We start from the raw sequence: 24,900 nt of genomic DNA, 5'->3' as shown, positions 1-24,900 counted from the left end.
TTTTCTGGCTCTCAAACTTGGAATGCTCTGGTAGTAACATTCAGTAACATCCTGGGAAAAGTGAATGCCTTGTGTTGCTTAGGAGTGATTTACGATAACTGACCTGAGTTGTTGTCAAAGTCCTTCTTTCTAAAGTCAACAGCACAAAGAGTGCTGAAACCATCACCAGGGAACTGGCAAAACCAGTTAATGCAGCTTAAGTAGATCTTGAAAGACTCTTTGCAGACTACAGTTTCCTTCCCTTTTCTCTCAGCAGCAACACCACAAAAGAGGTGGCAGCTGTCTGAATCAAGTGATATCAAAACTGCTACAACTCTTGACGTTTGCAGTGTTATAGCCAGGTTGATCCCAGGATATTAGAGAGACAAGGTTGGTGAGCTTTGTGTAAGTTCGAAAGCGTGTTTCTCTCACCAACAGAAGGTGGTCCAATAAAAGATATTTCCTCATCCTACCTTGACAACTCAGAGCCTACCATGACAACTCTTGAAGAAAGGTATAATGTCCTTCCATTAATGAGGACTAAGTCGATGGAATACCTCCACCCTCACAGCAGAGAATAGTGCAGAGACCCCTATCTATTGCCAAGAACCAACACATCAGCTGAACTTCCAAAACTTTGAAGTTTTGACTCAGGAAGCAGCATTTAAAGTTTTCATTCATCCCTAATTTTCAGTAATCCTGGCATATGCACAAACTATGCAGTGACAGTCTGATAGGAAGCAAGCTGCAGTAATTTTGAATGGGTTGGGGCGCTGCTGGATTCACCATCCAAGCCACAGGCTGCATGTTGCACTCTAACTGCTCTGTGTGGACCTTGCTCAACTACAGTGAGACACTAGAGTGAGCCAACAGGGTCCACACAGGGCAGTTAGGGCTCAACATGCAATCAGAGGCTTTGGTGGTGAATCCAGTGCCTCAACCCCACTGACAATCACCTTGCAGACCCTCACTATACAGTTTGCAGAGGAGGAGAAGCCAGAGGGGCAAGAGGAGGCAGCGATGGTGGAGGAAAAGAGAGGGAAAATGACAGGAGTGAGAAGAGGACAGGGACAATCCCAGGAAGGAGATCCAGGCCTGGGACTGGTCAACATAATAAAGAGCCCTAGGCGGCATAGAAGAGCAGCTTTCCTAGGATTGATCCTCTCCTTCTCCCTGTTTGGAAGTGGGAGTCAGGAGCGCAATGAGGAGTGGACCCAGGTTCCCCCCCGACCGTATATAGGAGGGGGAGGAGGAGTAGGTCCTGATTTCTCCAAGGGGAGGCTAGGAGAGGGGAGAGGTCCGAGCAACCTCCTTAATTCCTCCCTATTTTTTCAATAAACATCCCTAAAAGTCTCAAAGCAAGGTTAGCATCTCGGACAACATCAAGTACCAGCTTTACATCAGGATTTAGGCTACTCCTTCTCTACCATCCTCCAAACAGACTAATGCCTCGCTTTATGTAAAGCCACCCACTTGCAACACTACTTTCAGATACTGTGAAGTACAGGCTTCCCACAGTATAGCAATAACACAGAACTCAAGGGTGCTGAGCACATGTACCATACCTTGAACAGCTGTTGCATCTCCAGATCTCTCCAACAGTTCACTTTCACTTAGTCATCCTGGGAGTTGAGAAGTTTGGCGACACACTAGTTATCCAACACACTGCTAAATTCCTGTCATTGTCAATTAAGCATGCTTCTTAAAATCATCCTCCACAGTATAAATCATATAAGGAAGAAGAAATGGAGAGAACATCAGCCAAAGCTTGGAAAGACGATTACCAGACACTACTACCTCCAATCTGGTGCAATAAGCAGCCAGCTACCACACATGGATCCAAAATAGATAAACACAATGATTTCAGCCTCAACATAAGATCTCTAGTCAATAAAGGCTTGCTCATCCTACCATTGAAATCAGTGCAAAAGTCCCATTGACTCTGATAGCATAGGATCAAGCCTTACATCATTCACAATCCATAATCTTATTGCCAGTGAGGTGCATTACCTGATCTCTGTCGCAGAAGTCCACCTAGCTGATATTGCAAGTCCAGTGTTAGCTCTCCCAGGATATGCTATTAACCCTACACCAAGGGAGGAGAATCTGGAGGTGGAGTAGCCACTTTTCCCTTCTGAGCTCAAATGCAGTAAACCTTATTTGAATCAAAATCCGTTGAATGCATGTAGTTAATCTCTGAGGCCAGAGACAATACTAATCTGGAAATCCTGCTAATCTATAAAGCCTTAGAGATGCAGTCAGACATGTTGATTAACTTTACAAAACTAGTAGCATTAGGAGACTTCACAACTGAGAGTAATTATTTACAGGAATAGCGTAAGAGTGTGTAGCTAAATGTAAGAGGATGAAATTAAGGTGGTAGCTCTACTGTTTGAGTTATTTTAAAATTAGAGAGGGGAAAGGCTAGCAAATGTACAATAGTGAGCATTGCCATGGGAAGGACTAGACGATTGTCAGGTCTTTCCCATTTCCAGCTTCTGATTCCATGAACATTTGAGTTCTAATCTTTTACTGCCTCATTTGCTGTGTGGACTTTGGATGTGCCACTGATTTGCTATGTGGAACACAGCTTTTGTAATGTTTCTGGGTCTGTGTCCTCTTCTGTAAACTGAATTAATATTTCACAGAGGTGTTGTGAGTATTTAAGTAATTAAAATTTGTATATAGCTGTGAAGGTGTAAAGTAATAAATTATTTGTGTTACTATTATTATTCCTACTGTTATCATTTTGAAGAGATTGCTAGCTGTCTGCCCTGTTCTACTGAATATAGAATGACATGGAAAGATGACTTTTTGAATCAAAGATTAAATATTAAATAAAATCATGTCTTGCATTTTTTAATCTTTTTTTTTTGTTTGCTTTAAACTTGTTATGGATTTGGGCCTGTAAGGGCTGTTCATATATCTTATGGAGAACATAGGAGGGCAGAACTCGCACTTAAACTTTCAGTGGGTGAACACTAGAAGAGCCTTGAGTTTTGTCAGAAAGGAAAAGTGCCCTTTGAAGAGTAATAGTAGTAGCTATTTACTTTTGCTATATAGAAAAGCTAATACTACTAGACTTGGATGAGATTTCTGGTAGAGTAAATACAGCTATTGTGACTGATTTACCCTGGAAATCTTATAAACCCTGCAAAAGTCAAGAGTGTGCTCGCTTCCTTTTTGATTAAACAGTGACTGAACATTGGATAATAGTCGTATGGTAAAAATGTGAAGTATTTTTTATAACTAAACGTTTCACTTTAGACAGTTGTAGTAAAATTATAGTATAAAACAAAAGCTATAATTAACTTTATTATATTCCTATATTTCTAATGAAGGATTGGGTTTATGAAATAAATCACAGTGTATTATCTGAAACTGTTTATGAGAAGTCAAGCTTGTAATTCTGATTTTATGACATGGAGACATGTTTACACTTTCAAAAAAACTTTTGGAAAGAGGAAGAAATACAATTGTGTTTTGCTCTATTTTAACTTATGATCTGACTCAACAAAAATTATAGACAGCCAAATGCTGAGTTGTAGGGTTTGTGCGTGTTCACATGCCCAATGTAAAATTCCACTTTTGTCTATAATGACAAGCTTGCCATTCTAAACTAATGTCTCGTGATTGACAAATGTTTTCTGTTCAAAATACTCTTCAATGCCTTGCTCTTCCCCCCCACCCAACTAATACAAATGCAAATCAGCCTATATCAGAATGAGTTGACTTTATAAAAGATGTACAGTAGAGAGATGAGTAATCCATATTTAAGATTTTAAACACAAAGTTACATGAAAAGCCGTCCAGCTTGCTACATGTTTGGCTTGATAATACCAAACCTTATTGGGTGGGGGGGGTGTTGTCACAGACTTTCTGAGGTATGAACATAACCAAGTTGTCATGTTCAAATCTCAGTATGAGGAATGGTACTACTCCTAAACTAATTAAATTCCATTGTAGCTGCTGTGTCTAATGCTATACAATTCTGACAAAAAACTCCATGAATGCAAAGTTAAGGTTGATCAGTGGTATCTCTTGCCCTTCCAGAACACTGAGTTCAGCAAAACTCTAACTTTGGAAAACCAGAAAATGCGGTTACGGTACATGTCCATGCAACCTTATCTCTGCTCTCCTGGAGCTTACAGTAGCTCCAGTACAGTAGTAATGGATGGAGTTTGTATGAACTACAGCTGCATTCACTGTTAGGTGTAGCTATACTGAATGATGGAAGTATCAGCTGGAGAAGCTTGGCAGACCTGTGATTGTAGTATGAGGTGCTCTGGGGGCATGGGTGAGCCCATCTTCTTGACACCCATATATATGATCAAAGGAAAGAGGTTCATATGTACCTTCTGAGATTCAGTGGTCTCATTACAGTACTGTGTTGTGTAGATCATGGCAGTAGTGGGGCACAGTGGTCTTCTTGCCACAGTTAAGTGGGAGATAAATGTGGTCTGTGGGTTTTATGAAGGGTAAATGGAAAATACTATGTTTAGATGGCATCATGTGCATAAGGGTGAAGGGGTTGTAAAAGTTGTTGAAGGGTCGTGAAAATTAGTATTGTTTGTTTGTTTTGAATGTAGGGCAAATATAGGTAACTTCTGTTTAGTACGGTGCAAAGGCAGAATGTGAGTACGTGTGTTATGGGCATATTGGGGTATCGATCAAGGAAGCCAGAGTTAAGTTTGAATGGGCAGGTACCTTAAGCGTATTTCCTCATTTTAAGAATTTTCTTTGCTGTCCTCAATATTTTGAAAAGTCACAAGATATCAGTGAGCAACCATAACTCTATATTAATTAAGTTTTGTTAGTGAATTTTAGTTTTTTGAACAGAAAGAGAAATGTGTTGGTAGGAATTAGTGGACAGTTAGGCATTTCCAGTTATCATGTAGGTGTGGAGTTGAGATGCTGCTGTGGCCAGGTAACGATGATGATAATGATACCTAACTCTTGCACAGTGTCTTTCATCAGTAGATCTCAAAGCACTTTCCCAAGGCGGAAAACATCTTAGTCTTTCTTTTTTTTTCATCTGTACAGTAGTGACATAGTGAAGTGACTAGCCCAGGGTCACCAAGAAGGCTAGTGAGAGATCCAGGAATAGTATCCCAATTTTCTGAGTACCAATCAGGAGTGCTGGGAGTGTGGTAGCACTCCCTGGTGAAGTGGTTTCCATCATATACAAGGTTTACAGTTTTGTTCAGTGGCTTTCACCACCCCCACTATAAAAATTGTTCCAACGCCTCTGGTGCCAGTACACTGTTCTTTCCATTAGGTTGATATGATTGCTATGTGATTCCTAAGTGCTCCCTCTCTCCTGCCCCACCCTGTACACTTTGTTATAATGGAAAAGAGATAATGGTCATGGCTTTGAAATGTTCAGAATATGTAGTTCCCAACAAGGCCAGTAAGAGAAATCTCAAACATTGTCTGCATCCTAAAATCATGACAGTTTTATTACATGGTTGTTACAGTAAATTTTAAGCACCTGAGAGAAGATTGTTGTGTCTCTCTCCTTTGCCTGCCTTCCCCACCACCCCCTGTAACATATAGGCTCCCCCCCTCCAAAAAAGTTGGTTGAATCTGTGAACTTTAAGAAAAGCTCTTCACCACCCCCAGAGGGCTGTATCCTGGGAAATGTAGAGCGGAAAGGGACCTTGAGAGGTCACCAGCTCCAGTTCCTTGTGCAGGGGTAGGACCAAGTAAGCCTAGATCATCTGCTAAAGGTGTTTTTCTAACCTATTCTTAAAAACCTCCAATGATAGGGATTCCACAAACTCCCTTCAAAGCCTATTCCAGAGTTTAATTTCCCTTATAGTTAGAAAGTTTTTCCTAATATCGAACCTAAATTTCCCTTGCTGCAGATTAAGTCCATTACTACTTCTCCTATCTTCGGTGGACATGGAGAACAATTGATTCCTTTCCTCTTCATAACATATTAGGGGACTGTTATCAGGTCCCCCCTCAGTCTTCTTTCTCAAGAGTAAACCGGCCCATTTTTTTAACCTTTCCTCAGAGATCAGTTTAGGAAAACTTTATCAGTTTTGTTGCTCTGCTCTGGACTCTCGCCAATTTGTCCACGTATTTCCTGGAAAGTGTGGTGCCCAGAATTGGACACAGGACTCCAGGTGAGGCCTCAGCAGTACTGAGAAGAGTCAAACAATTTCTTCATGTGTCTTACATATTACACTCCTGTTAACACATCCCAGAATATTAGTCTTTTTCACAACTGCATCATGTTGTTGACTCATATTCAATTTCTGATTCACTGTAACCTTCAGCTGCTTTTCAGCAGTACTACCACCTAGCAAGTTGTTCTCCATTTTGTGTTTGTGCATTTGATTTTTCCTTCCTAAGCACAGTACATTGTATTTATCTTTATTGAATTTCATCTTGTTGAATTCAAACCAATTCTCCAGTTTGTCAATGTAGTTTTGAATTCTAATCCTGTTCTCCAAAGAACTTGCAACGCGTTCCATCTTGGTGTCATCATTTTATAAGTATACTTTCCACTACATTGTACAAATCATTAATGAAAATACTGAACAGTACTGGAACCAGGACTGACCCCTATGGGACCCCTCTAGATATGCCCTCTCAGTTTGACAGAGAACCATTAATAATTACTCTTTGAGTATGGTTTTTCAACCAGTTGTTCACTCATTTTACAGTAGTTTATCATTTTAATTTGTTTGCTTTTGTATAAACAAAAACAATTACTGAAATTTCATATAACTTTTCCCAAGTTTGCTTATGAGAATATCATGTAGGACTGCATCAGAAGCCTTACTAAAATCAAGATACATCCCGTCTACTGGTTCTTCCCCATCCTCTAGGTCAGTAACCCTCTCAAAGAAGGAAATTAAGTTGATTTTTGGCATGATTTATTTTTGACAAATTTATGCTGGCTATTCCTTATAAACCTGTTATCCTCTGGATGCTTAAAAATTCATTGTTTAATCATTTGTTCCAGTATCTTTCCAGGTATCAAAGTTAGGCTGACTGGTCTATAATTCTCTGGGTCATCTTTGTTCCCTTTTTTAAAACATTGGTACTATGTTTACCCCTCTCCAATCATCTAGGACCTCACCTGTCCTCCAAGATAATTGCTAAGGTTCCAAGATTGCTCCAGCTATTTCTTTAAGTATCCTAGGATGAATTTCATCAAGTCCTGCAATCTAAACTATATCTAACTTATCTAAATATTCTTTAACCTGTTATTTTTCTATTTTGGCTTGTGTACCTTCCCCCTTGTTAATTTTCATTATGTGAGTAACTTGGCAGTTTTTCAGAGGGGGCTTGGCTACACTTGCGAGTTACAGCGCATTAAAGGAGCCCCAGGTGCACTAGCTCACTACCCGTCCACACTGGCAAGGCACGTAGAGTGCACTGACTCCACGGCTGGTCCGTTCCTGGTACTCCACCTCGGCAAGTGGAATAACATTTTGTGCGCCCCCACTGGAGTGCCGCGGCGCCAGTGTGGACGCCGTGGTCTGTTACTGCACTCTGATCGGCCTCCAGAAGTGTCCCACAATGCCTGTTCTAGCCATTCTGGTCATCACTTTGAACTCTACTGCCCTGCCCTCAGGTGACCAACCGTCAGACCCGCCCTTTAAATTCTCTGGGAATTTTGAAAATTCCCTTCCTGTTTGCTCAGCCACGGGTGGAGTGCTCTCATCGAATTTTTCCAGGTGACTATGCCTCCACACGCCAAGAGATCCCCAGTATGGAGCAATGGCAAGGTGAGGGATCTCATCAGTGTTTGCGGGGAGGAAGCTGTCCAGTCCCAGCTGCGCTCCTGCCGTAGGAATTATGATACCGTCGGGCAGATATCCAGGGACATGATGGAAAGGGGCCATGACCGGGACACACTGCAGTGTAGGATTAAAGTGAAGGAGCTGCAGAATGCCTACCGCAAAGCCCATGAGGCAAACAGCTGCTGCGGTGCTGCACCTGCGACCTGCCGTTTCCACAAAGAGCTGGACGTGATACTTGGGGCCGACCTCACTCCACTCTGAGTACCACCATGGACACTTCAGAGCCCAGTTCAGCAAGGCGGGAGGAAGAGGAGGAGCAGCAGCAGCAAAGTGGGAGCGAGGGTGCTGAGGCGGAGAAAGACACTCCACAATCTCTAGATGCATGCAACCAGGAGCTGTTCTCAAGCCAGGAGGAAGGTAGCCAGTCGCGGTGGCCGGTGCTTGGGGAAGGACAAACACCAGAGGAGGTTCCCAGTAAGCGGCTTTTATTTTGGGAAGGAAGTTATTCGGTGCGGGCTCTTGGAATGAGGAGGGTTATGGCTACATGCATTCCTTGATGTGGAATAGGGTGTTGAAGTGCTCTCTCACATCGTGGTAATCGGCCTCTGTGATCTCTTCAAAGGTCTCATCCAGAATTTGGGCAATGCACTTGCGCAGGTTTCTCAGGAGAGCCACTGTGTTCCTTGTCCCAGTAAGGCTAACTTGTCCGTGCCACTGTGCCCTGAGGGGTGGGGGGACTATTGCTACATACAGACAAGTTGCATATGGGTCAGGGTGGAATCCGCATTGCGGTAGAAGACCCTCCCTTGCTTCCCAGGTCACCCTCAACAGCGAGATATCTTCCAGGACAAACTCCTGTGGAAAATGTGGGGACAGTGTTCAGTATAGGGGCCCCCTGCCACTGTTGGCTCTCCCCAAGGCACAGAAACCCAGAGGACAGTACAGCTGTGAAACAAGCAGTCACGCTTGACCCTGTGCTTACTCACCATTTTGGGGCTCCTGTGGATTATGTGCGCTTGCTTTGGGATGGGCAAATTATGCTATTGTGTCGACTGTGCTTGCTCTTAAGTACGGGGAAATCATTGCTCTGTCTGGTGTAAACAATGCTGCCTCTGTTAAGTGTTGCATTTTGCCTTTACAGGTGCAACCGTGAGATATCAGCCGTCCGTGTTATCACTGGCCGAAAGACTCCAAAGAATCAGAAAGAGGCCATGTAGAAGCAAGGAAGACATGTTGCATGAAGTAATGCAGCATTCAAGTAATGAAAACTCGAAAAGTGCAGGAGTGGCAGGACAGTGAAAGGAGGATCCGCCAGCAGAATGAGGAGCGCTGGCACAAAAGTGCAGTGCTCCAGCAGCAAAGCACAGATCAGCTGATAAGCATAATGGAGTGCCAAGCGGACTCAATCCAGGCGCTTGTAGCCATGCAGGCGGAACACTACTGCGCCCCCCCCGGCCACAGCCCTTGTCCCAAAACTCTTTCCCTTGTGCCCCCATGTCACCTCCTACCCACTTTCCCCAACATCCAGGTTCTTACTGCCATCAGCTACCTCCAACACCTGTAGCTTCACCACCCAGCCCTGAAAATATGACCCTTACCCTGTGCACTCAACCCCCATCACCATGCAGTATAGCCATCCTGAAGTGCAGGACTCATTGCACAGCACTCCAGCCAGGAAGGCTTAGTATGATAACAGGACATATGCAAATCTGTGATTGTACCATTCCCCACCCCACCCCCTTGCCCTTTCAGTTTCCCAAGCAGTTGTGTTTCTTTTCAATAAATGGATTTTTTGGCTTTGAAAACATTCTTTATTATTGCATAATAATAAAAGATACCTTGGACCAGGAAAGAAACAGGCACCGCAAATCAGCGTAGCAAACACAGATTCCTACTAACATTGGAACCACTGAACTTCACTCCCGTGCAGGGCACCAAACATTACTGGTGGCTTTCAGCCCCAAATTGCTTCCTCAAGGCATCCCTAATCCTTGCAGCCTCATGCTGGGCCCCTGTAATAGCCCTGCTCTCTGGCTGTTCAGATTCAGCTTCCAGGTGTTGAACCTCTGAGTTCCATGCCTGAGTGAATCATTCACCCTTCCCTTCACAAATGTTCTAGAAGGTACAGCACACGGATATAACCACGGGGATGCTGTCATCGGCCAGGTCCAGCTTCCCATACAGAGAGCATCAGCAGCCCTTTAAACAGCCAAAAGCACGCTCTACAGTCATTCTTCACCTGCTCAGCCTGTTGTTGAACTGCTCCTTGCTGCTGTCAAGGCTCCCTGTGTAGGGTTTCATGAGCCGCGGCATTAAAGGGTAAGATGGGTCTCTAAGGATCACAATGAGCATTTCGACTTCCTCTACGGTGATCTTCTGGTCTGGGAAAAAAGTCCCAGCATGCAGTTTCCTGAACAGGCCAGTGTTCTGAAAGATGCGAGCATCATGCACCTTTCCAGGCCAGCCTGTGTTAATGTCAATGAAATGCCCATGGTGATCCACAAGTGCCTGGAGAACCATAGAGAAATACCCCTTCCAATTAACGTACTTGGAGGCTAGGTGGGCTCGTGCCAGAATTGGAATGTGTGTGCCATTTATCTCCCCTCCGCCGTTAGGGAAACCATCCACAATGTCATGCACCAGAGTCACTGTTCTTCTGAGCAGGATGCGATTAATGGCCCTGCAAACTTGCATCAACGTGATTCCAATGGTCAACTTCCCCACTCCAAACTGGTTAGCGACCAATCGGTAGCTGTCTGGAGTTGCCAGCTTCCAAATGCAATAGCCATCCGCTTCTCCATCATCAGGGCAGCTCTCAGTGTCGTGTCCTTGCGCCGCAGGGTTGGTGTGAGCTCCTCATACAGTCCCATGAAAGTGGCTTTTCTCATTCAAAAGTTCTGCAGACACTACTCGTCCTCCCAGACTTGCATGATGATATGATCCAATCACTCAGTGCTTGTTTCCTGAGCCCAAAAGCGGCGTTCCACAGTGGTGAGCATGTCTGTGAATGCCACAAGCACACTCGTATCATATGCGTTACTTGAGTCTATGTCGGAGCCCTCATTGTCACTTTGGATCAAAAGGAATAACTCGACTGCCAAACATGACGTGCTGGTGAGACTCGTCAGCATACTCCTCAGCAGTTTGGGCCCAATTCCCAAAGACTGAAAGGGAAGACAGAGCGCGCAGTACAAAAAACGTTGAAAGATGGTGCCAAATGTGGACGGAAGTACAGGGATTTCTGGGATGCGAACCGATGCATCACGGTGCATTGGGACGGGACCCAGAATGCCTGCACCCCGCATCTTCTTCCCACAAGCCACAGTGCCAGAATGGGAAGAGGTGCTCTGTGGGATAGCTGCCCATAATGCACCGCTCCCAATGCTGCTGCATATGTGGCCACGCCAGTGCACTTGTTCCTGTCAGTGTGGACAGACTGCCGCGCTTTCCCTACAGCGCTCTTGAAGGCGGGTCTAACTCAAAGCTCTCTACAACTGCAAGTGTAGCCATGCCCAGAGACATTATTCAGGGCACGAGCAAACTATCCCACTGCGTAGGAAAGATAGGAAGTATGGCAATAAACCACCTGGGGCTAAACCAGATCTTCAATAATAAAAAAAAATAGAGTCCTACAAAAAGTGGAAACTAGGTCAAATGACAAAGGATTAATATAAACAAATAACACAAGTATGTAGGGACAAAATTAGAAAGTCCAAGGCACAAAACAAGATCAAACTACCTAGAGACATAAAGGGAAAGAAGAAAACATTCTACAAATACATTAGAAGCAAGAGGAGGACCAAGGACAGGGTAGGCCCGTTGCACAATGAGGAGGGGAAAATAACAGAAAATGTGGAAATGGCAGAGGTGCTTAATGACTTCATTGTTTCGGTTTTCACCAAGAAGGTTGATGGTGATAGGATGTCTAACATAGTGAATGACAGTGAAAATTAGGTAGGATCAGATGCTAAAATAGGGAAAGAACAAGTTAAAAATTACTTAGACAAGTTAGATGTCTTCAAGTCACCTAGGCCTGATGATCTGCAGCCTAGAATACTCAAGGAGCTGACTGAAGAGATATCTGAGCCATTAGCAATTATCTTTGAAAAGTCATGGAAGATGGGAGAGATTCCAGAAAACTGGAAAAGGGCAAATATAGTGCCAATCTATAAAAGGGAAGTGAGGCCAACCCAGGGAATTACAGACCAGTCAGCTTAACTTCTGTATCCGGAAAGATAATGGAGCAAATAATTAAGCAGTCAGTTTGCAAACATCTAGAAGATAATAGCGTGATAAGTAACAGTCAGCATGGATTTGTGAAGAGCAAATCATGTCAAACCAACCTGATAGCTTTCTTTGGCAGGGTAACAAGCCTTGTGGCTAGGGTGGAAGCGGTAGACATGGTATATCTTGACTTTAGTAAAGCTTTTGATACTGTCTCGCATGACCTTCTCATAAACAAACTTGGGAACTGCAACCTAGATTGAGCTTGTCATAAAGGGGAGGGTAACCACCTTTCTGTATACAGTGCTATAAAATCCCTCCTGGCCAGAGGCAAAATCCTTTCACCTGTAGAAGGTTAAGAAGCTAAGGTAACCTCACTGGCACCTGACCCAAAATGGCCAATGAGGGGACAAGATTCTTTCAAATCTGGAGGGGGTGAAAAAAAGTTTTCGTCCGTCTGTCTGTGTGATACCTTTGCCGGGAACAGATCAAGGATGCAAGCCTTCCAACTTCTGTAAAGTTAGTAAGTAATCTAGCTAGAAAATGTGTTAGATTTTCTTTTGTTTTTTTTAGCTTGTAAAATTCACTGTGCTGGAATGTGTATTCCTGTTTGTGTCTTTCTTGTAACTTAAGGTTTTGCCTAGAGGGATTCTCTATGTTTTGAATCTGATTACCCTGTAAACTATTTACCATCCTGATTTTACAGAGATGACCTTTACCTTTTCTTTAAATAAAATTCTTCTTTTAAGAACCTGATCGATTTTTCATTGTTCTTAAAGATCCAAGGGTTTGCGTCTGTGTTCAGCTGTACCAACTGGTGAGGATATTATCAAGCCTTCCCCAGGAAAAGGGGTGCAGGGCTTGGGGGGATATTTTGGGGGAAGCCATCTCCAAGTGGTCTCTTCCCTGTTCTTTGTTTAAATCTCTTGGTGGTGGCAGCATACCAGGTTTTTAACCTAAGCTGGTTCCCAAGGCAAGAAAGAAATCTGTGCCTTGAAGAAGTTTTAACCTAAGCTGGTAAGAATAAGTGTAGGGGGTCTTTCATTCAGGTCCCCACATCTGTACCCTAGAGTTCAGAGTGGGGAAGGAACCTTGACAGAGCTACTATAAGGTGGGTGCATAACTGGTTGGAAAACCGTTCCCAGAGAGTAGTTATCAGTGGTTCAGAGTCATGCTGGAAGGGAATAACGAGTGGGGTTCCGCAGGGATCAGTTCTTGGTCCAGTTCTGTTCAATATTTCCATCAGTGATTTCGACAATGGCATAGAGAGTACACTTATAAAGTTTGCGGACGATACCAAGCTAGGAGGTGTTGTAAATGCTTTGGAGGATAGGATTATGATTCAAAATGATGTGGACAAACAGGAGAAATGATCTGAAGTAAATAGAATGAAATTCAATATTTCAGTAGCAAAGTACTCCACTTAGGAAGGAACAATCAGTTGCACCCATACAAAATGGGAAATGACTGCCTAGGAAGGAGTACTGTGGAAAGGGATCTGGGGGTCATAGTGGACCACAAGCTAAATATGAGTCAACAGTAACACTGTTGCCAAAAAAAAAACAAACAAACACTATGAACATCGTTCTGGGATGTTGTAAGCAAGACACAAAAAGTAATTCTTCTGCTCTACTCTGTGCTGATTAGGCTTCAGCTGAAGTATTGTGTCCAGTTCTGGGCACCACATTTCAGGAAAGATGTGGACAAATTGAAAAAAGTCCAGAGAAGAGCAACAAAAACAATTAAGTCTAGAAAACGTGACCTATAAGGGAACATTGAAAAAATTGGGTTTATTTAGTCTGGAAAAGAGAAGACTGAGAGGGGACATAACAGTTTTCAAGTGCATAAGAGGTTGTTACAAGGAGGAGGGAGACAAATTATTCTTCTTAACTGTTGAGGATAGGACAAGAAGCAATGGGCTTAAATTGCAGCAAGGAGATTTAGATTGGACATTAGGAAAAAAGTCCAGACTGTCAGGGTGGTTAAGCACTGAAATAAATTGCCTAGGGAGATTGTGGAATCGCCATCATTGGAGATTTTTAAGAGCCGATTAGACAAAAACCTGTCAGGGATGGTCTAGAGAATACTTAGTCTAGCCATGGGTTCAGGGGACTGGACTAGATGAGCTCTCGAGGTCCCTTCCAGTCCTATGATTCTATGAATAGTTACCATTAACCATTTTAGTGAAGATAGAAGCAAAATGGTCATTAAACAGCTCACCCTTCTTGGTGTCATCACTTATTAGTTCACCTCCACTAAGTAGAGGACGTATATATTCCTTTGTCTCTCTCTTACGCTGCCAATTATATTCAAGGAACCTCTTGTTGTTGCCTTTGTATCTCTTGCTAGATGTTACTTGTTTTGTGCCTTAGCCTTTCTGATTTTGTTCCTGCATGCTTGTGCTATTCTTTTGTACTCCTCCTGAGCAATCTGTCCATGTTTCCACTCTTTGTATGATTTCTTTTTTTATTTTCTGGTCATTGAAGTTCTCCAGATAGAGCCATAATGGACTGTTACTATTCTTCCTAACTTTCTTTTCCATCAGGATAGTTTGCAGTTGGGCCTGTAATATTGTCTTCCTGAGGAACTGCCTGCTCTCCTGAACTCCTTTTTCCCCCTTAATTTTGTTTCCCATGGGACCTCACCTACCAGTTCTCTGAGTTTGTGAAGTCTGCTTCTTTGAAGTCCTTATTCTGCCACTTGCACTCCTTCCTTTTCTTAGGCCTTGTCTACACTACCACGGTAAGTCAACCTAAGTTATGCTACTCCCGCCACGTGAATAATGTAGCTGGAGTCGACGTAGCTAAGATTGATTTATTATGGTACCTTAATCTTGTTCCGGTGCAGTACTGGAGTCAACCGGAGAGTGCTCTGTGATCAATTTAGTGGGTCTTCACTAGACCTGCTAAATCGACCTCCCATGCATCGATCGCAGCAGCATCGATCCCTGGCAAGTGTAGACATTGCCTTAGAATCATGAAATCTATCATTTAATGGTTACTTTCATCCAAATTGCCTTCCATCTTCAGATTCACTACCAATTATTCCCTGTTAGAATCATGTCTAAAATGGCTGTCCTCCTGGTTATTTCCTCCACTTTCCAAAACACAAAGTTATCCCCAATACATTCGAAGAATTTAGGAAATTTTCTTTTGCCATATTAGCTATTCAGACACCTGTTGGAAAAGTAAAGCCTCCCATTACTACCAACTCTTGTATTTTGGATATTTCTGTTATTTGTTTTAGAAATGCCTCATCCACCTCCTCTTCCTGATTTTGTGGTCTATAATAGACCCCTGCTGTGATGTCACCGATAAGTTTTTTTAATCCCTATTGTCCTTACTCAACAGGTCTTCCTGTTACCTCCTTCTGGACCACAGTACAAATGTATATATTCTTGATTTATAATGCCACACCTCTTCTCTTTTTATCCTGTGTTTCCTTTTCTGAACAGACTATACTCTATATTAATATACAAGTCATGAAACTTATCCCACCAAGTCACTTTATGCACTAATTCTTCTGGTTCTTCCTGTTTATTCCTCACACTGCTTGCATTTATGTAAAGACATCTAAGACATTGAGCACATTCCCCCATTCATTTCCTTCTTGTAGCTCCTCTAACAGTATTGTAATTTTGCAAGTCCCCTCCATCACCACACCCCAACACCTAGCCATCTGCTAAGGTCACCAATTTTTATTTTTAGCTGAGGGCTTTTGTCACCTGCTCCCTGTGAACCTAGTTTAAACCCCTCCTCACTAGGTTGGTGAATCAGCGCACAAAGATGCTCCTCATCTTGTTGATCAGGAGGACTGCATCTCTTCCCAGCAGACCTTCCTGGACCAGCATCCCATGGTTGAGGAAGCCTGAGTCCTCCCGTCAACACCATCTGTGCAGATATGCATTCATCTCAATGATGTGTCCCGCTGCCTTTGTCCTTCCCTCATCTGGGAGGATAGATAAGAATACAACCTGTATCCCAACTCCTTCACCCCTGCTCCCAGAGCCCTATACACACTGCTTATAGGCTCAGGGTCATACCTGGCAGTATTGTTTGTGCCCATGTCTATGAGCAATATGGGGTAGTGATCAGAGGGACGGATGAGCCTCGGCAACCTTTCTGTAATGGCTCAGACACAGGCTCCAAGGAGGCAGTGCACCTCCTAAGACATCATGTCAGATTGGCAGAAGGATGCCATTGTCCCCCTTAGAAGGAAGTCCCCAACCACCAGCCCCTTATGCCTCCTACTCTTGGGTGAGGGTGGCCATAAGCCTCCTAATTTGGGGGGAAATTGGCTCCTGCTCCTCACCCAGTGGGGTTTGCTCCTCACCTTGTGTTGCAGTATAGCATACTGGTTCTTCATATTGATGAGTGGGGGGTGGAGCATAATATATGGCACATGGTGGCTAGCAGCTAGTCTCCTTCCTGTATAGCAGCCAGTTTCCCTTCCTCTTCTGGTGCTGATGTAGTCATCTGTAGTTGGCTAGCATCCTCCATCCCAGATGCATCCTATCAATGAAGTCCTCCTGCTCCCAGATGCTGTGCAGCTGAGTCACCTCCTCCTCCAACTACGGTACCTGCTTCCAGGGGTAAAACTAAAATACAGCTCTTACCGGTACAGGTCCTGCTCTCCCGCCCCCCGGAAGGGGCGGGGCCAGACGTAAGTTACAATTCTTAATGGTACAGTCCAAACACAAGCAACCCACCTCTCATACATACTTCATGGATCCCTCCCATTGCATGACTTAGGTATAGAAAATAAGCTACTATTACTACTACCCCAATAAGAAGGAAGCCCGCGCAATTACCATGTGGCGGTATGGCACTCAAAAGCTAACTTTGGAACATCCACATGAATGTCTTCTTGTGAAAACAAAATCTTCTTGTCTTCCTTGACAGATCTAAATCTACTCGTATTCCAGGTATGTTCTAAATGTATCTGTGCAGTATGGATGGATCTCTCAGAAAAGATAGCTCTTCAGTGTAGGAATCGGACCAAAAGCCCCCCAGGGGCAAGATGCCATTAAGCAGCACACATTAAGCAGAAGTTCCTGAGGTGTTAGCTGCAACAGTGCAGAGGGCACACCAATGGGTGGCTATTAGTAGGGGAAGGCGGGGTGAATGAAGGACAGCTAGAATAGCCGCCATGAAATATACAAGATACTTAGAGAAAGTTCTGTCAGTTTCAGCCTCGGCACTCTGCAGGACACTGACACCCACAAAACAAAAAGAGATCTGAACCCCTATGTCCTAAGGACATTTCAGGTGTATAATTCAATATATAAAGCGGGTGGAATGAAAACTACTATTTCTTTCAAAGGAGGCACAATAATTTCCCTGCATATCCAGTTTTCCCCTCCAGTCCCTTTGTGGTTTTGTCTATGGGGCTATTTGCTTTCCCTGTGAATCTTTAGTTGTTTTACCAAAATTGCTTTCCCCAAAATAAACCCCGATCATCAGAACACATCTACCCACCATGTTCTCCAAGTTTTTTTTTTTTTTAAACAGTAACATTTCAAAGAGGATCTGCAAGCAGTTTGGACATCACAACCATGATCCTCTGCTGGGGAGGGACTGGGAAAGATTTGAACTTGGAAATTGGTTCCTGATTTTGATTGTATTTTTTGTGTATTATATTATTGAAGATTGCCTCATCCAGGGGGCAGAAAAGAACTGCCAGGCTTTGGTACCCGCCCCCCCCCCACCAATAACCATGAGTGAAATTAACAAGGAAGCCAGAAATAGCCCCTAATTCCATGGTTCAGACCTCGGAGTGAACAGCTAACTTTAAACTGTTCTTATGCAGACAGCAGGCCTCCTGGGGAGGCTTCTCCCTCACCCAGTCCCCCTGCTCCAAGCTAGAGGGGAGCCGCTGCAGCCCCTGCTGAGGCGGGTGGGGTCGGGGGAACGGGCAGCCTGGCTGGAGGAGGAGGGAGGAGAGAAACCAATGTGACAGTGAGTTTTCCCCTTCCACTGGCTTTTATTAGCTCTGGATTTAAGCTGTGCAGTAAAATGCCTGTTGTATTCTGCCCCTGCCTTGGTCTTACCTTCCACCTCCCGCGCCCTCCCCCCAACCGTGAATGAAATTAACAAGGATGCCAGAAATAGCCCCAAATCCCAGTCTGAACCAGGGAGTGAACAGCTAAATTTAAACTGTTCCTATGCAGGCAGCAGGCTACCTGTGGAGGCTTCTCCCTCAGCCAGTCCCCCTGCTTCAAGCTAGAGGGCAGCCCCTGCTGAGTGCGGGGGTTCAGGGAAGCACTGAGCTTAGCCCTGTCCGCAGCCTGGCTGGAGGAGGAGGGAGGAGAGAAACCTGTGATAATGAGTTTTCCCCTTTCACTGGCTTTCATTAGCTCTGGATTTAAGCTGTGCGGCCAAATGCCTATTGTATTCTGCCCCTGCCTTGGTCTCACACAACCCCGCTCCCAGCAACAACCCTGAGTGAAATTAACAAGGAAGCCCAAAATAGCCCCTACTCCCGGTTCACACCAGGGAGTGAACAGCTGAATTTAAACTGTGCTTATGCAGGCAGCAGGCTACCTGGGAAGGCTTCTCCCTCAGCCAGTCCCCCTGCTACAAGCTAGAGGGGAGCCCCTGCAGAGTGGGAGGGTCGGGGGAACAGGGAGCCTAGCCGCGGCAGCCTTGCTGGAGGAGGAGAGGGAGAGATACAACAAACAAATGTGACAGTGAGTTTTCCCTTTCCAAGCTTTTATTAGCTTTGAGTTTTAACTTTTTGTTCTGCAGCCACAAAGATGTGAAAGTGAGCCAGTACTGAATGTTCCACTTATTTGCCGGTACGTTATTGCATCTTTTTTTACCGGTACTCCGTACCGGACTGTACCAGATTACTTTCACCTCTGCCTGCTTCCCAAGGGCCTCCTCCAACAGACACCTCTCACATGAGGTTATTCTCCCTACCTGACTTTTGTTGGCAGGGATGTGTAGGACACATTCCCAGCAAGTCAAGACCAGGGGCTGGGTAGAAGCCTCCAGGGTCAGGATGCTTATCTGATGGGAGGCCCCAAAGGTGTACATAAGAATGGCCATAATGGGTCAGCCCAAAGATCCATCCAGCCCAGTATCCTGTCTGCCAACAGTGGCCAATGCCAGGTGTCCCAGAGGGCGTGAACCTAACAGGTAATGATCAAGTGATCTCTCTCCTGCCATCCATCTCCACCCTCTGACAAACAGAGGCTAGGGATACTATTCCTTAACCTCCATGAATTTATCCAGTTCTCTTTTAAACCTTGTTATAGTCCTAGCCTTCACAATCTCCTTAGGCAAGGGGTTCCACAGGTTGACTGTGCGCTGTGTGAAGAACTTCCTTTTATTTGTTTTAAACTTGCTGCCCATTAATTTCATTTGGTGGCCGCTAGTTCTTATATTATGGGAACAAGTAAATAACTTTTCCTTATTCACTTTCTCCACACCACTCATGATTTTATATACCTCTGTCCTATCCCCCTCCCCTTCTCCTCTTTTCCAAGCTGAAAAGTCCTAGCCTCTTTAATCTCTCCTCATATGGGACCCATTCCAAACCCCTAATCATTTTAGTTGCCCTTCTCTGAACCTTTTCTAATGCCAGTATAGCTCAGACATAGGTGAGAGGTTTATTGCAGGAGTCGGTGGGTGAGATTCTGTGGCCTGCATTGTGCAGGAGGTCAGACTAGATGATCATAATTGTCCCTTCTGACCTTAATATCTATTAATCTATGAATCCGTATGCAGTATTCAAGATGTGGGTGTACCATGGATTTATATAAGGGCAATAAAATATTCTCTGTCTTATTCTCTGTCCCTTTTTAAATGATTCCTAACATCCTGTTCGCTTTTTTGACTGCCACTGCGCAGCTGTCTTCAGAGAACTATCCACGATGACTCCAAGATCTCTTTCCTGATTAGTTGTAGCTAAATTAGACCCCATCATATGGTATGTATAGTTGGGGTTATTTTTTTCCAATGTGCATTACTTTACATTTATCCACATTAAATTACATTTGCCATTTTGTTGCCCAATCGCTTACTTTTGTGAGATCTTTTTGAAGTTCTTCACAGTCTGCTTTGGTCTTAACTATCTTGAGCAGTTTAGTATCATCTGCAAACTTTGCCACCTCCCTGTTTACCCCTTTCTCCAGATTATTTATGAATAAGTTGAATAGGATTGGTCCTAGGACTGACCCTTCAGGAACACCACTAATTACCCCTCTCCCTTCTGAGAGTTTACCATTTATTCCTACCCTTCGTTCCCTGTCTTTTAACCAGTTCTCAAACCATGAAAGGATCTTCCCTCTTATCCCATGACAACTTAATTTACATAAGATCCTTTGGTGAGGGACCTTGTCAAAGGCTTTCTGGAAATCTAAATACACTATGTCCACTGGATCCCCTTGTCCACATGTTTGTTGACCCCTTCAAAGAACTCTGATAGAATAGTAAGACATGATTTCCCTTTACAGAAACCATGTTGACTTTTGCCCAACAATTTACGTTCTTCTATGTATCTGACAATTTTATTCTTTACTATTGTTTCAACTAATTTGCCTGGTACTGATATTAGACCTCCCGGTCTGTAATTGCCAGGATCACCTCTAGAGCCCTTTTTAAATATTGGCGTTACATTAGCTGTCTTCCAGTCATTGGGTACAGAAGCTGATTTAAAGGACAGATGACAAACCATAGTTAATAGTTCCACAATTTCACATTTGAGTTCTTTCAGAACTCTTGGGTGAATGCCATCTGGTCCCGGTGACTGGTTACTGTTAAGTTTCTCAATTAATTCCAAAACCTCCTCTAATGACACTTCAATCTGTGACAATTCCTCAGATTTGTCACCTACAAAGGACAGCTCAGGTTTTGGAATCTCCCAAACATCCTCAGCTGTGAAGACTGAAGCAAAGAATTAATTTAGTTTCTCCGTGTAGGCAGAGGAAGAGCTAGCAGTGGTGTTGGCAATATGTCATTTTCTTCCCATGATGTGTTCTTCCGTGAAGAGTACTTCAAGTTAAGGAAAGGAAAAAAAAACCCAGCAACACACCTCCCTGCCTTCCTCTGTAGGCTAATTCCTTTAGTTTCCTAGCTGCCTTGGTTCTGGGACCCTCCCACCTCAACCAGCCACAGATTTTTAATTGCAGCGTAGACAATACCCTTAGCCCTAGTCTACACTACAGAATTACTTTGGTATAACTATGTTGCCCTGAGGTGTGAATAATCTACACCTCTGAGTGACTCAGTTTTACTGACTTAAGCACTGGTGTAGACAGTGCTATGTTGGCAGGAGAGTTTCTCAAATTTGTGAATACCTGGAGGATAAAGGGGTAATCACTGGCAATCAGCTTGGATTTGCCAAGAACAAATCATGCCAAACCAGCTTGAATTCCTTTCTTTGACAGGGTAACTGGTTTGGTGAATAAGGGGAATGTCGTGGACATAATATACCTGGACTTCAGCAAGGCTTTTGAAACAGTCCCACACGACACACTGATAAATAAGCTAGAGAAATACGGACTTGGCAGAATTACCATTAAGTCAATACATAATTGGTTAAACAACTGCAAACAAAGAGTAACTCTGAATGGAATGATGTCAGATTGGAAGGAGACCTCAAGTGGGGTTCCACGGGGATCTGTTCTGGGTCCAGTGTTGTTTAACATCTTTATTCATGATCTGGATGTCGGAATAGAGAGCGTACTGATAAGGTTTGCAGGTGACAAAGCTGGGGGTGGGGTTGCAAACACTTTGGAGAATAGAGCTAAAATTCAAAGGGATCTTGATAAATTGGAGAATTGGCCTATAGACAACAAGTGAAATTTATCAAAGACAAAAGTGCTACACTTGAGGAAAAACCAAATGCACAAATACAGAATGGGGGATAACTGGCTTGGTAGCAGCACTGCTGAAAAGGATCTGAGAGTTGTGGTGGATCACAACCTCAGCATGAGTCAGCAATCTGATGCTATTGCGAAAAAAAAAGCAAATGCAATTTTAGGTTGCATTAACAGAGGCATAGCATTCAAGGCATGGGAAGTGATAATACCATTCTATTTGGCACTGGTTAGGACTCAGCTGAAGTACTATGTCCAGTTCTGGTCACCAGTGAATAGAAAGGATGTGGAGAAACTGTTAAGAATCCAGAAGCGAGCAACAAAGATGATGAAAGGGATGGAATGCAAGCCATATGAGCAAAGGCTGAAGGAATGGGGTATGTTTAGTTTGGAAAAGAAGAGATTGAGGGGGACCATGATAATGGTCTTCAAATACTTTTTTCCATAAAAAATATGGAGAAAAGTTGTTCTCTCTTGCCACAGAGGTCAGGACAAGAGGCAATGGGTTCAAACTGCAGCACAGCAGATTTGGATAAAATCTCAGGAAAAAAACTTCCTAACTGTAAGAACAGTTGGACTGTGGAACAGACTGCCTAGGGAGGTTGTGGAAGCTCCTTCACTAGTGGTTTTCAAAAGAAGGCTGGATAGCCATCTGTCTTGGATGGTTTAGACACGAGATCCTGAATCTCGACAGGGGGTTAGACTAGATGACCCTTGCGATCTGTTCCAACCCTCTGATTCTATGACATAGCTACTGCCTTTCACGGAGGTGGATTAACTAAGACAATGGGAGAAGCTCTCTCCTGTTGGCTAAGGGCATCTTCATTAAAGCACTACAGCGGTGCAACTGCGCCAATGCAGCATTTTAAGTGTAGACCTGCCCTTAGTCTCCCAGCTGTCTTCATCTCACCAGCCTTGTGTCGGAGTAAACATGCGGATTTTAGAGCATTTAGAAGAATCAGCCTTTAAAAAGAAAAGTCTTCTCAACCTTAAATGTAGCAGAGCTGGTGCCCCACTATAATGTTGTATGAAATTAATCAGCAGCATCTGGATAATTTTGAAAGCATAGGAGGTATGAAGTTTCTGAACCTGTGAATTGTAAGGCTGCTACCTGGAGTTCAGTTCAGTTCATGCTTTCACAGACATTGTCTTGATAGAGTTCCCTCTGGAAGCTTGTTCTGGGAGAACAGTGCTTTAGTCTATTTAACCATCCTCTTGAGGATTATCATCAGTTGCAAGTCCCCTATTGTGGGAATCTGCAGGAAAAAATGTCTTGAAGGAGAAAGGAAGGCTACTAGTGACCAGTCCTCAGAGGTATAGCATGATTTATCAGGGACAGGGCACCAGACTGGGAATCTGGAGAGTTAGGCCCTGTTTCTGACTCTGCCACTGAACTGTTGTGTAATCTTGGGCAACTCACTTCATCTCTCTGTGCCTCAGTTTTCACTCCACCTTTTGTCTGTGGTGTCCATTAAGACTTAAGTTCTTTGGGGGTAGGGACTGTCTCTTACTATGTGTTTATACAGTGCCTAGCACAAAAGAACTTCAATCTCAGTTGTAATAGTACTACTAATACAAATTATCTGAATGTACGGACTCTACAGGTATACCTGGATCATCCTCCATTCCCTCTTTAGAATTTTTAATTGAATATTGTGGTGGTAGAGACCATGTAGATATCATTTTTCACCGAAGCGGCGGTTAGTAAGGAAATATATCTTTACATAGGTTTTTTTTAAAGTATGTTTTGTATGATTGTGAAAAATGTCATTAACAGCATATACTAAATGCTTTGAAACCAAATGCAATTTGCTTGAAGACAGGAATATGTCCCTAAGTTAACTATAGTAGAGATATGTTCTCTTTGATGCAAATCATACGGGCTAAATTATTAACTGATTCCATTACATTAATTTTTCTCCCTCATTTCAGGTGCTAAAAAGTGGAGGTCCCTTTCAAAACAGGTGAGCAATAGTTCCTTCTGTATCTTGCAACCTTAGATTTCTCCACATATGAGTTAAGTAAATATATGCTATAAACTTGCATCCACAAGGAGAAAGGATTAGACCATTTTGTTTTTATGGGTGAGTTTTTTTTTTTTTTTAATAAATCCCAGATTTCCCCCCCCCCAAAAAACAAAACACACACCCAACAACAGAGACACTTCCTCTTCTGCTTCTTGGAATGTCACAATAGTCACTTGGTCTCTAGTAAAAGGATTGCTAGCTCTAATGATTAATTATTCCTCCAAAGCCTAGTCTACACTAGAAAATTAGGTTGGCCTACTTGTATCACTTGAGGTGTTAAAAATCCACACGCCTTAGCAGCATAGTTAAAATGACCTAAATCGCCATTGGACAGTGCTGGGTCTACAGAAGGTGGATTATCTATACTGATGGGAGAACCCTTCCGATCATCTTAGATAATGTCTACACCAAAGCGTTACAGTGGCACAGCTGCTGCATTTTAAGTGTAGACAAGCCCAAAGCTGATATGGATGCTGTTCACTGGTCTCTAGCTGAATATAAGGCAATGAGTGAACAATAATTTAAAAAGGAGCTATGTTGGAAACATGATTAAGGCAGACTTGCAAAATTGTCTTGAAAATGTACTAGTTTGGGCACAAAATCCGATTACCACCTTGTGGTGGTGGTGGTGGTGATGATGATAGAAAAAAAACAACTTTGTTCAATTTAAAAAAAAGGTTACTTATTGAAATATGTAGATGAATAGAATTCTGGAAGGCTGGATTAAGCTGCATAAAAAAAACAAACCATATGCCTGTTCCGTTCTATATAAGACTCCATGTTAATCCATATACCATGTACTGGGAGGAAGGAGTGAGTGAGACTAATTGTCCAAGATCCCGTAATCACCTAAAGGAAATGAGGTTTAGAAGTACTATGTATTACAATAGGGTCACCTGCCTACAGAGCTCTTACGACATCACCAGGTTGCTGAGTTTGTCCAAGTCTACTTCTCCTAAGGGCTAAATCTGCCTGTGGGAGGAGTCTTGGGGCTACCTGCTCTGTATTGATGAGAGGGGAGGATACCCCTTCCACTGCTTTCTAGATGTGCAGGAGATACGGGGCAAGGTGGGGATAAGAGGCTGGC

At 43.5% G+C, this 24,900-nt stretch overlaps 1 protein-coding gene across 8 annotated transcripts in view; it reads left to right on the top strand.

Annotated features, from left to right (window-relative positions):
* Positions 1-24,900, top strand: part of MICU3 (mitochondrial calcium uptake family member 3) — a 146,147-nt gene that overhangs the window by 24,166 nt on the left and 97,081 nt on the right. For 7 of the 8 annotated variants that reach the window (XM_043546167.1, XM_043546170.1, XM_043546169.1 and 4 more), the window contains exon 3: positions 23,719-23,750. The exons of the other annotated variant lie outside the window; for it this stretch is intronic. In XM_043546167.1, coding sequence (XP_043402102.1) covers positions 23,719-23,750 — 32 coding nt within the window. The remainder of the gene's footprint in view (positions 1-23,718; positions 23,751-24,900) is intronic. 8 annotated transcript variants of the gene reach the window in all.

The sequence above is a fragment of the Chelonia mydas genome, chromosome 4 (assembly GCF_015237465.2).
Source record: "Chelonia mydas isolate rCheMyd1 chromosome 4, rCheMyd1.pri.v2, whole genome shotgun sequence".
In the NCBI taxonomy this organism is placed as follows: domain Eukaryota; kingdom Metazoa; phylum Chordata; order Testudines; family Cheloniidae; genus Chelonia; species Chelonia mydas.
This window is presented reverse-complemented; position numbering and strand designations above follow the sequence as displayed.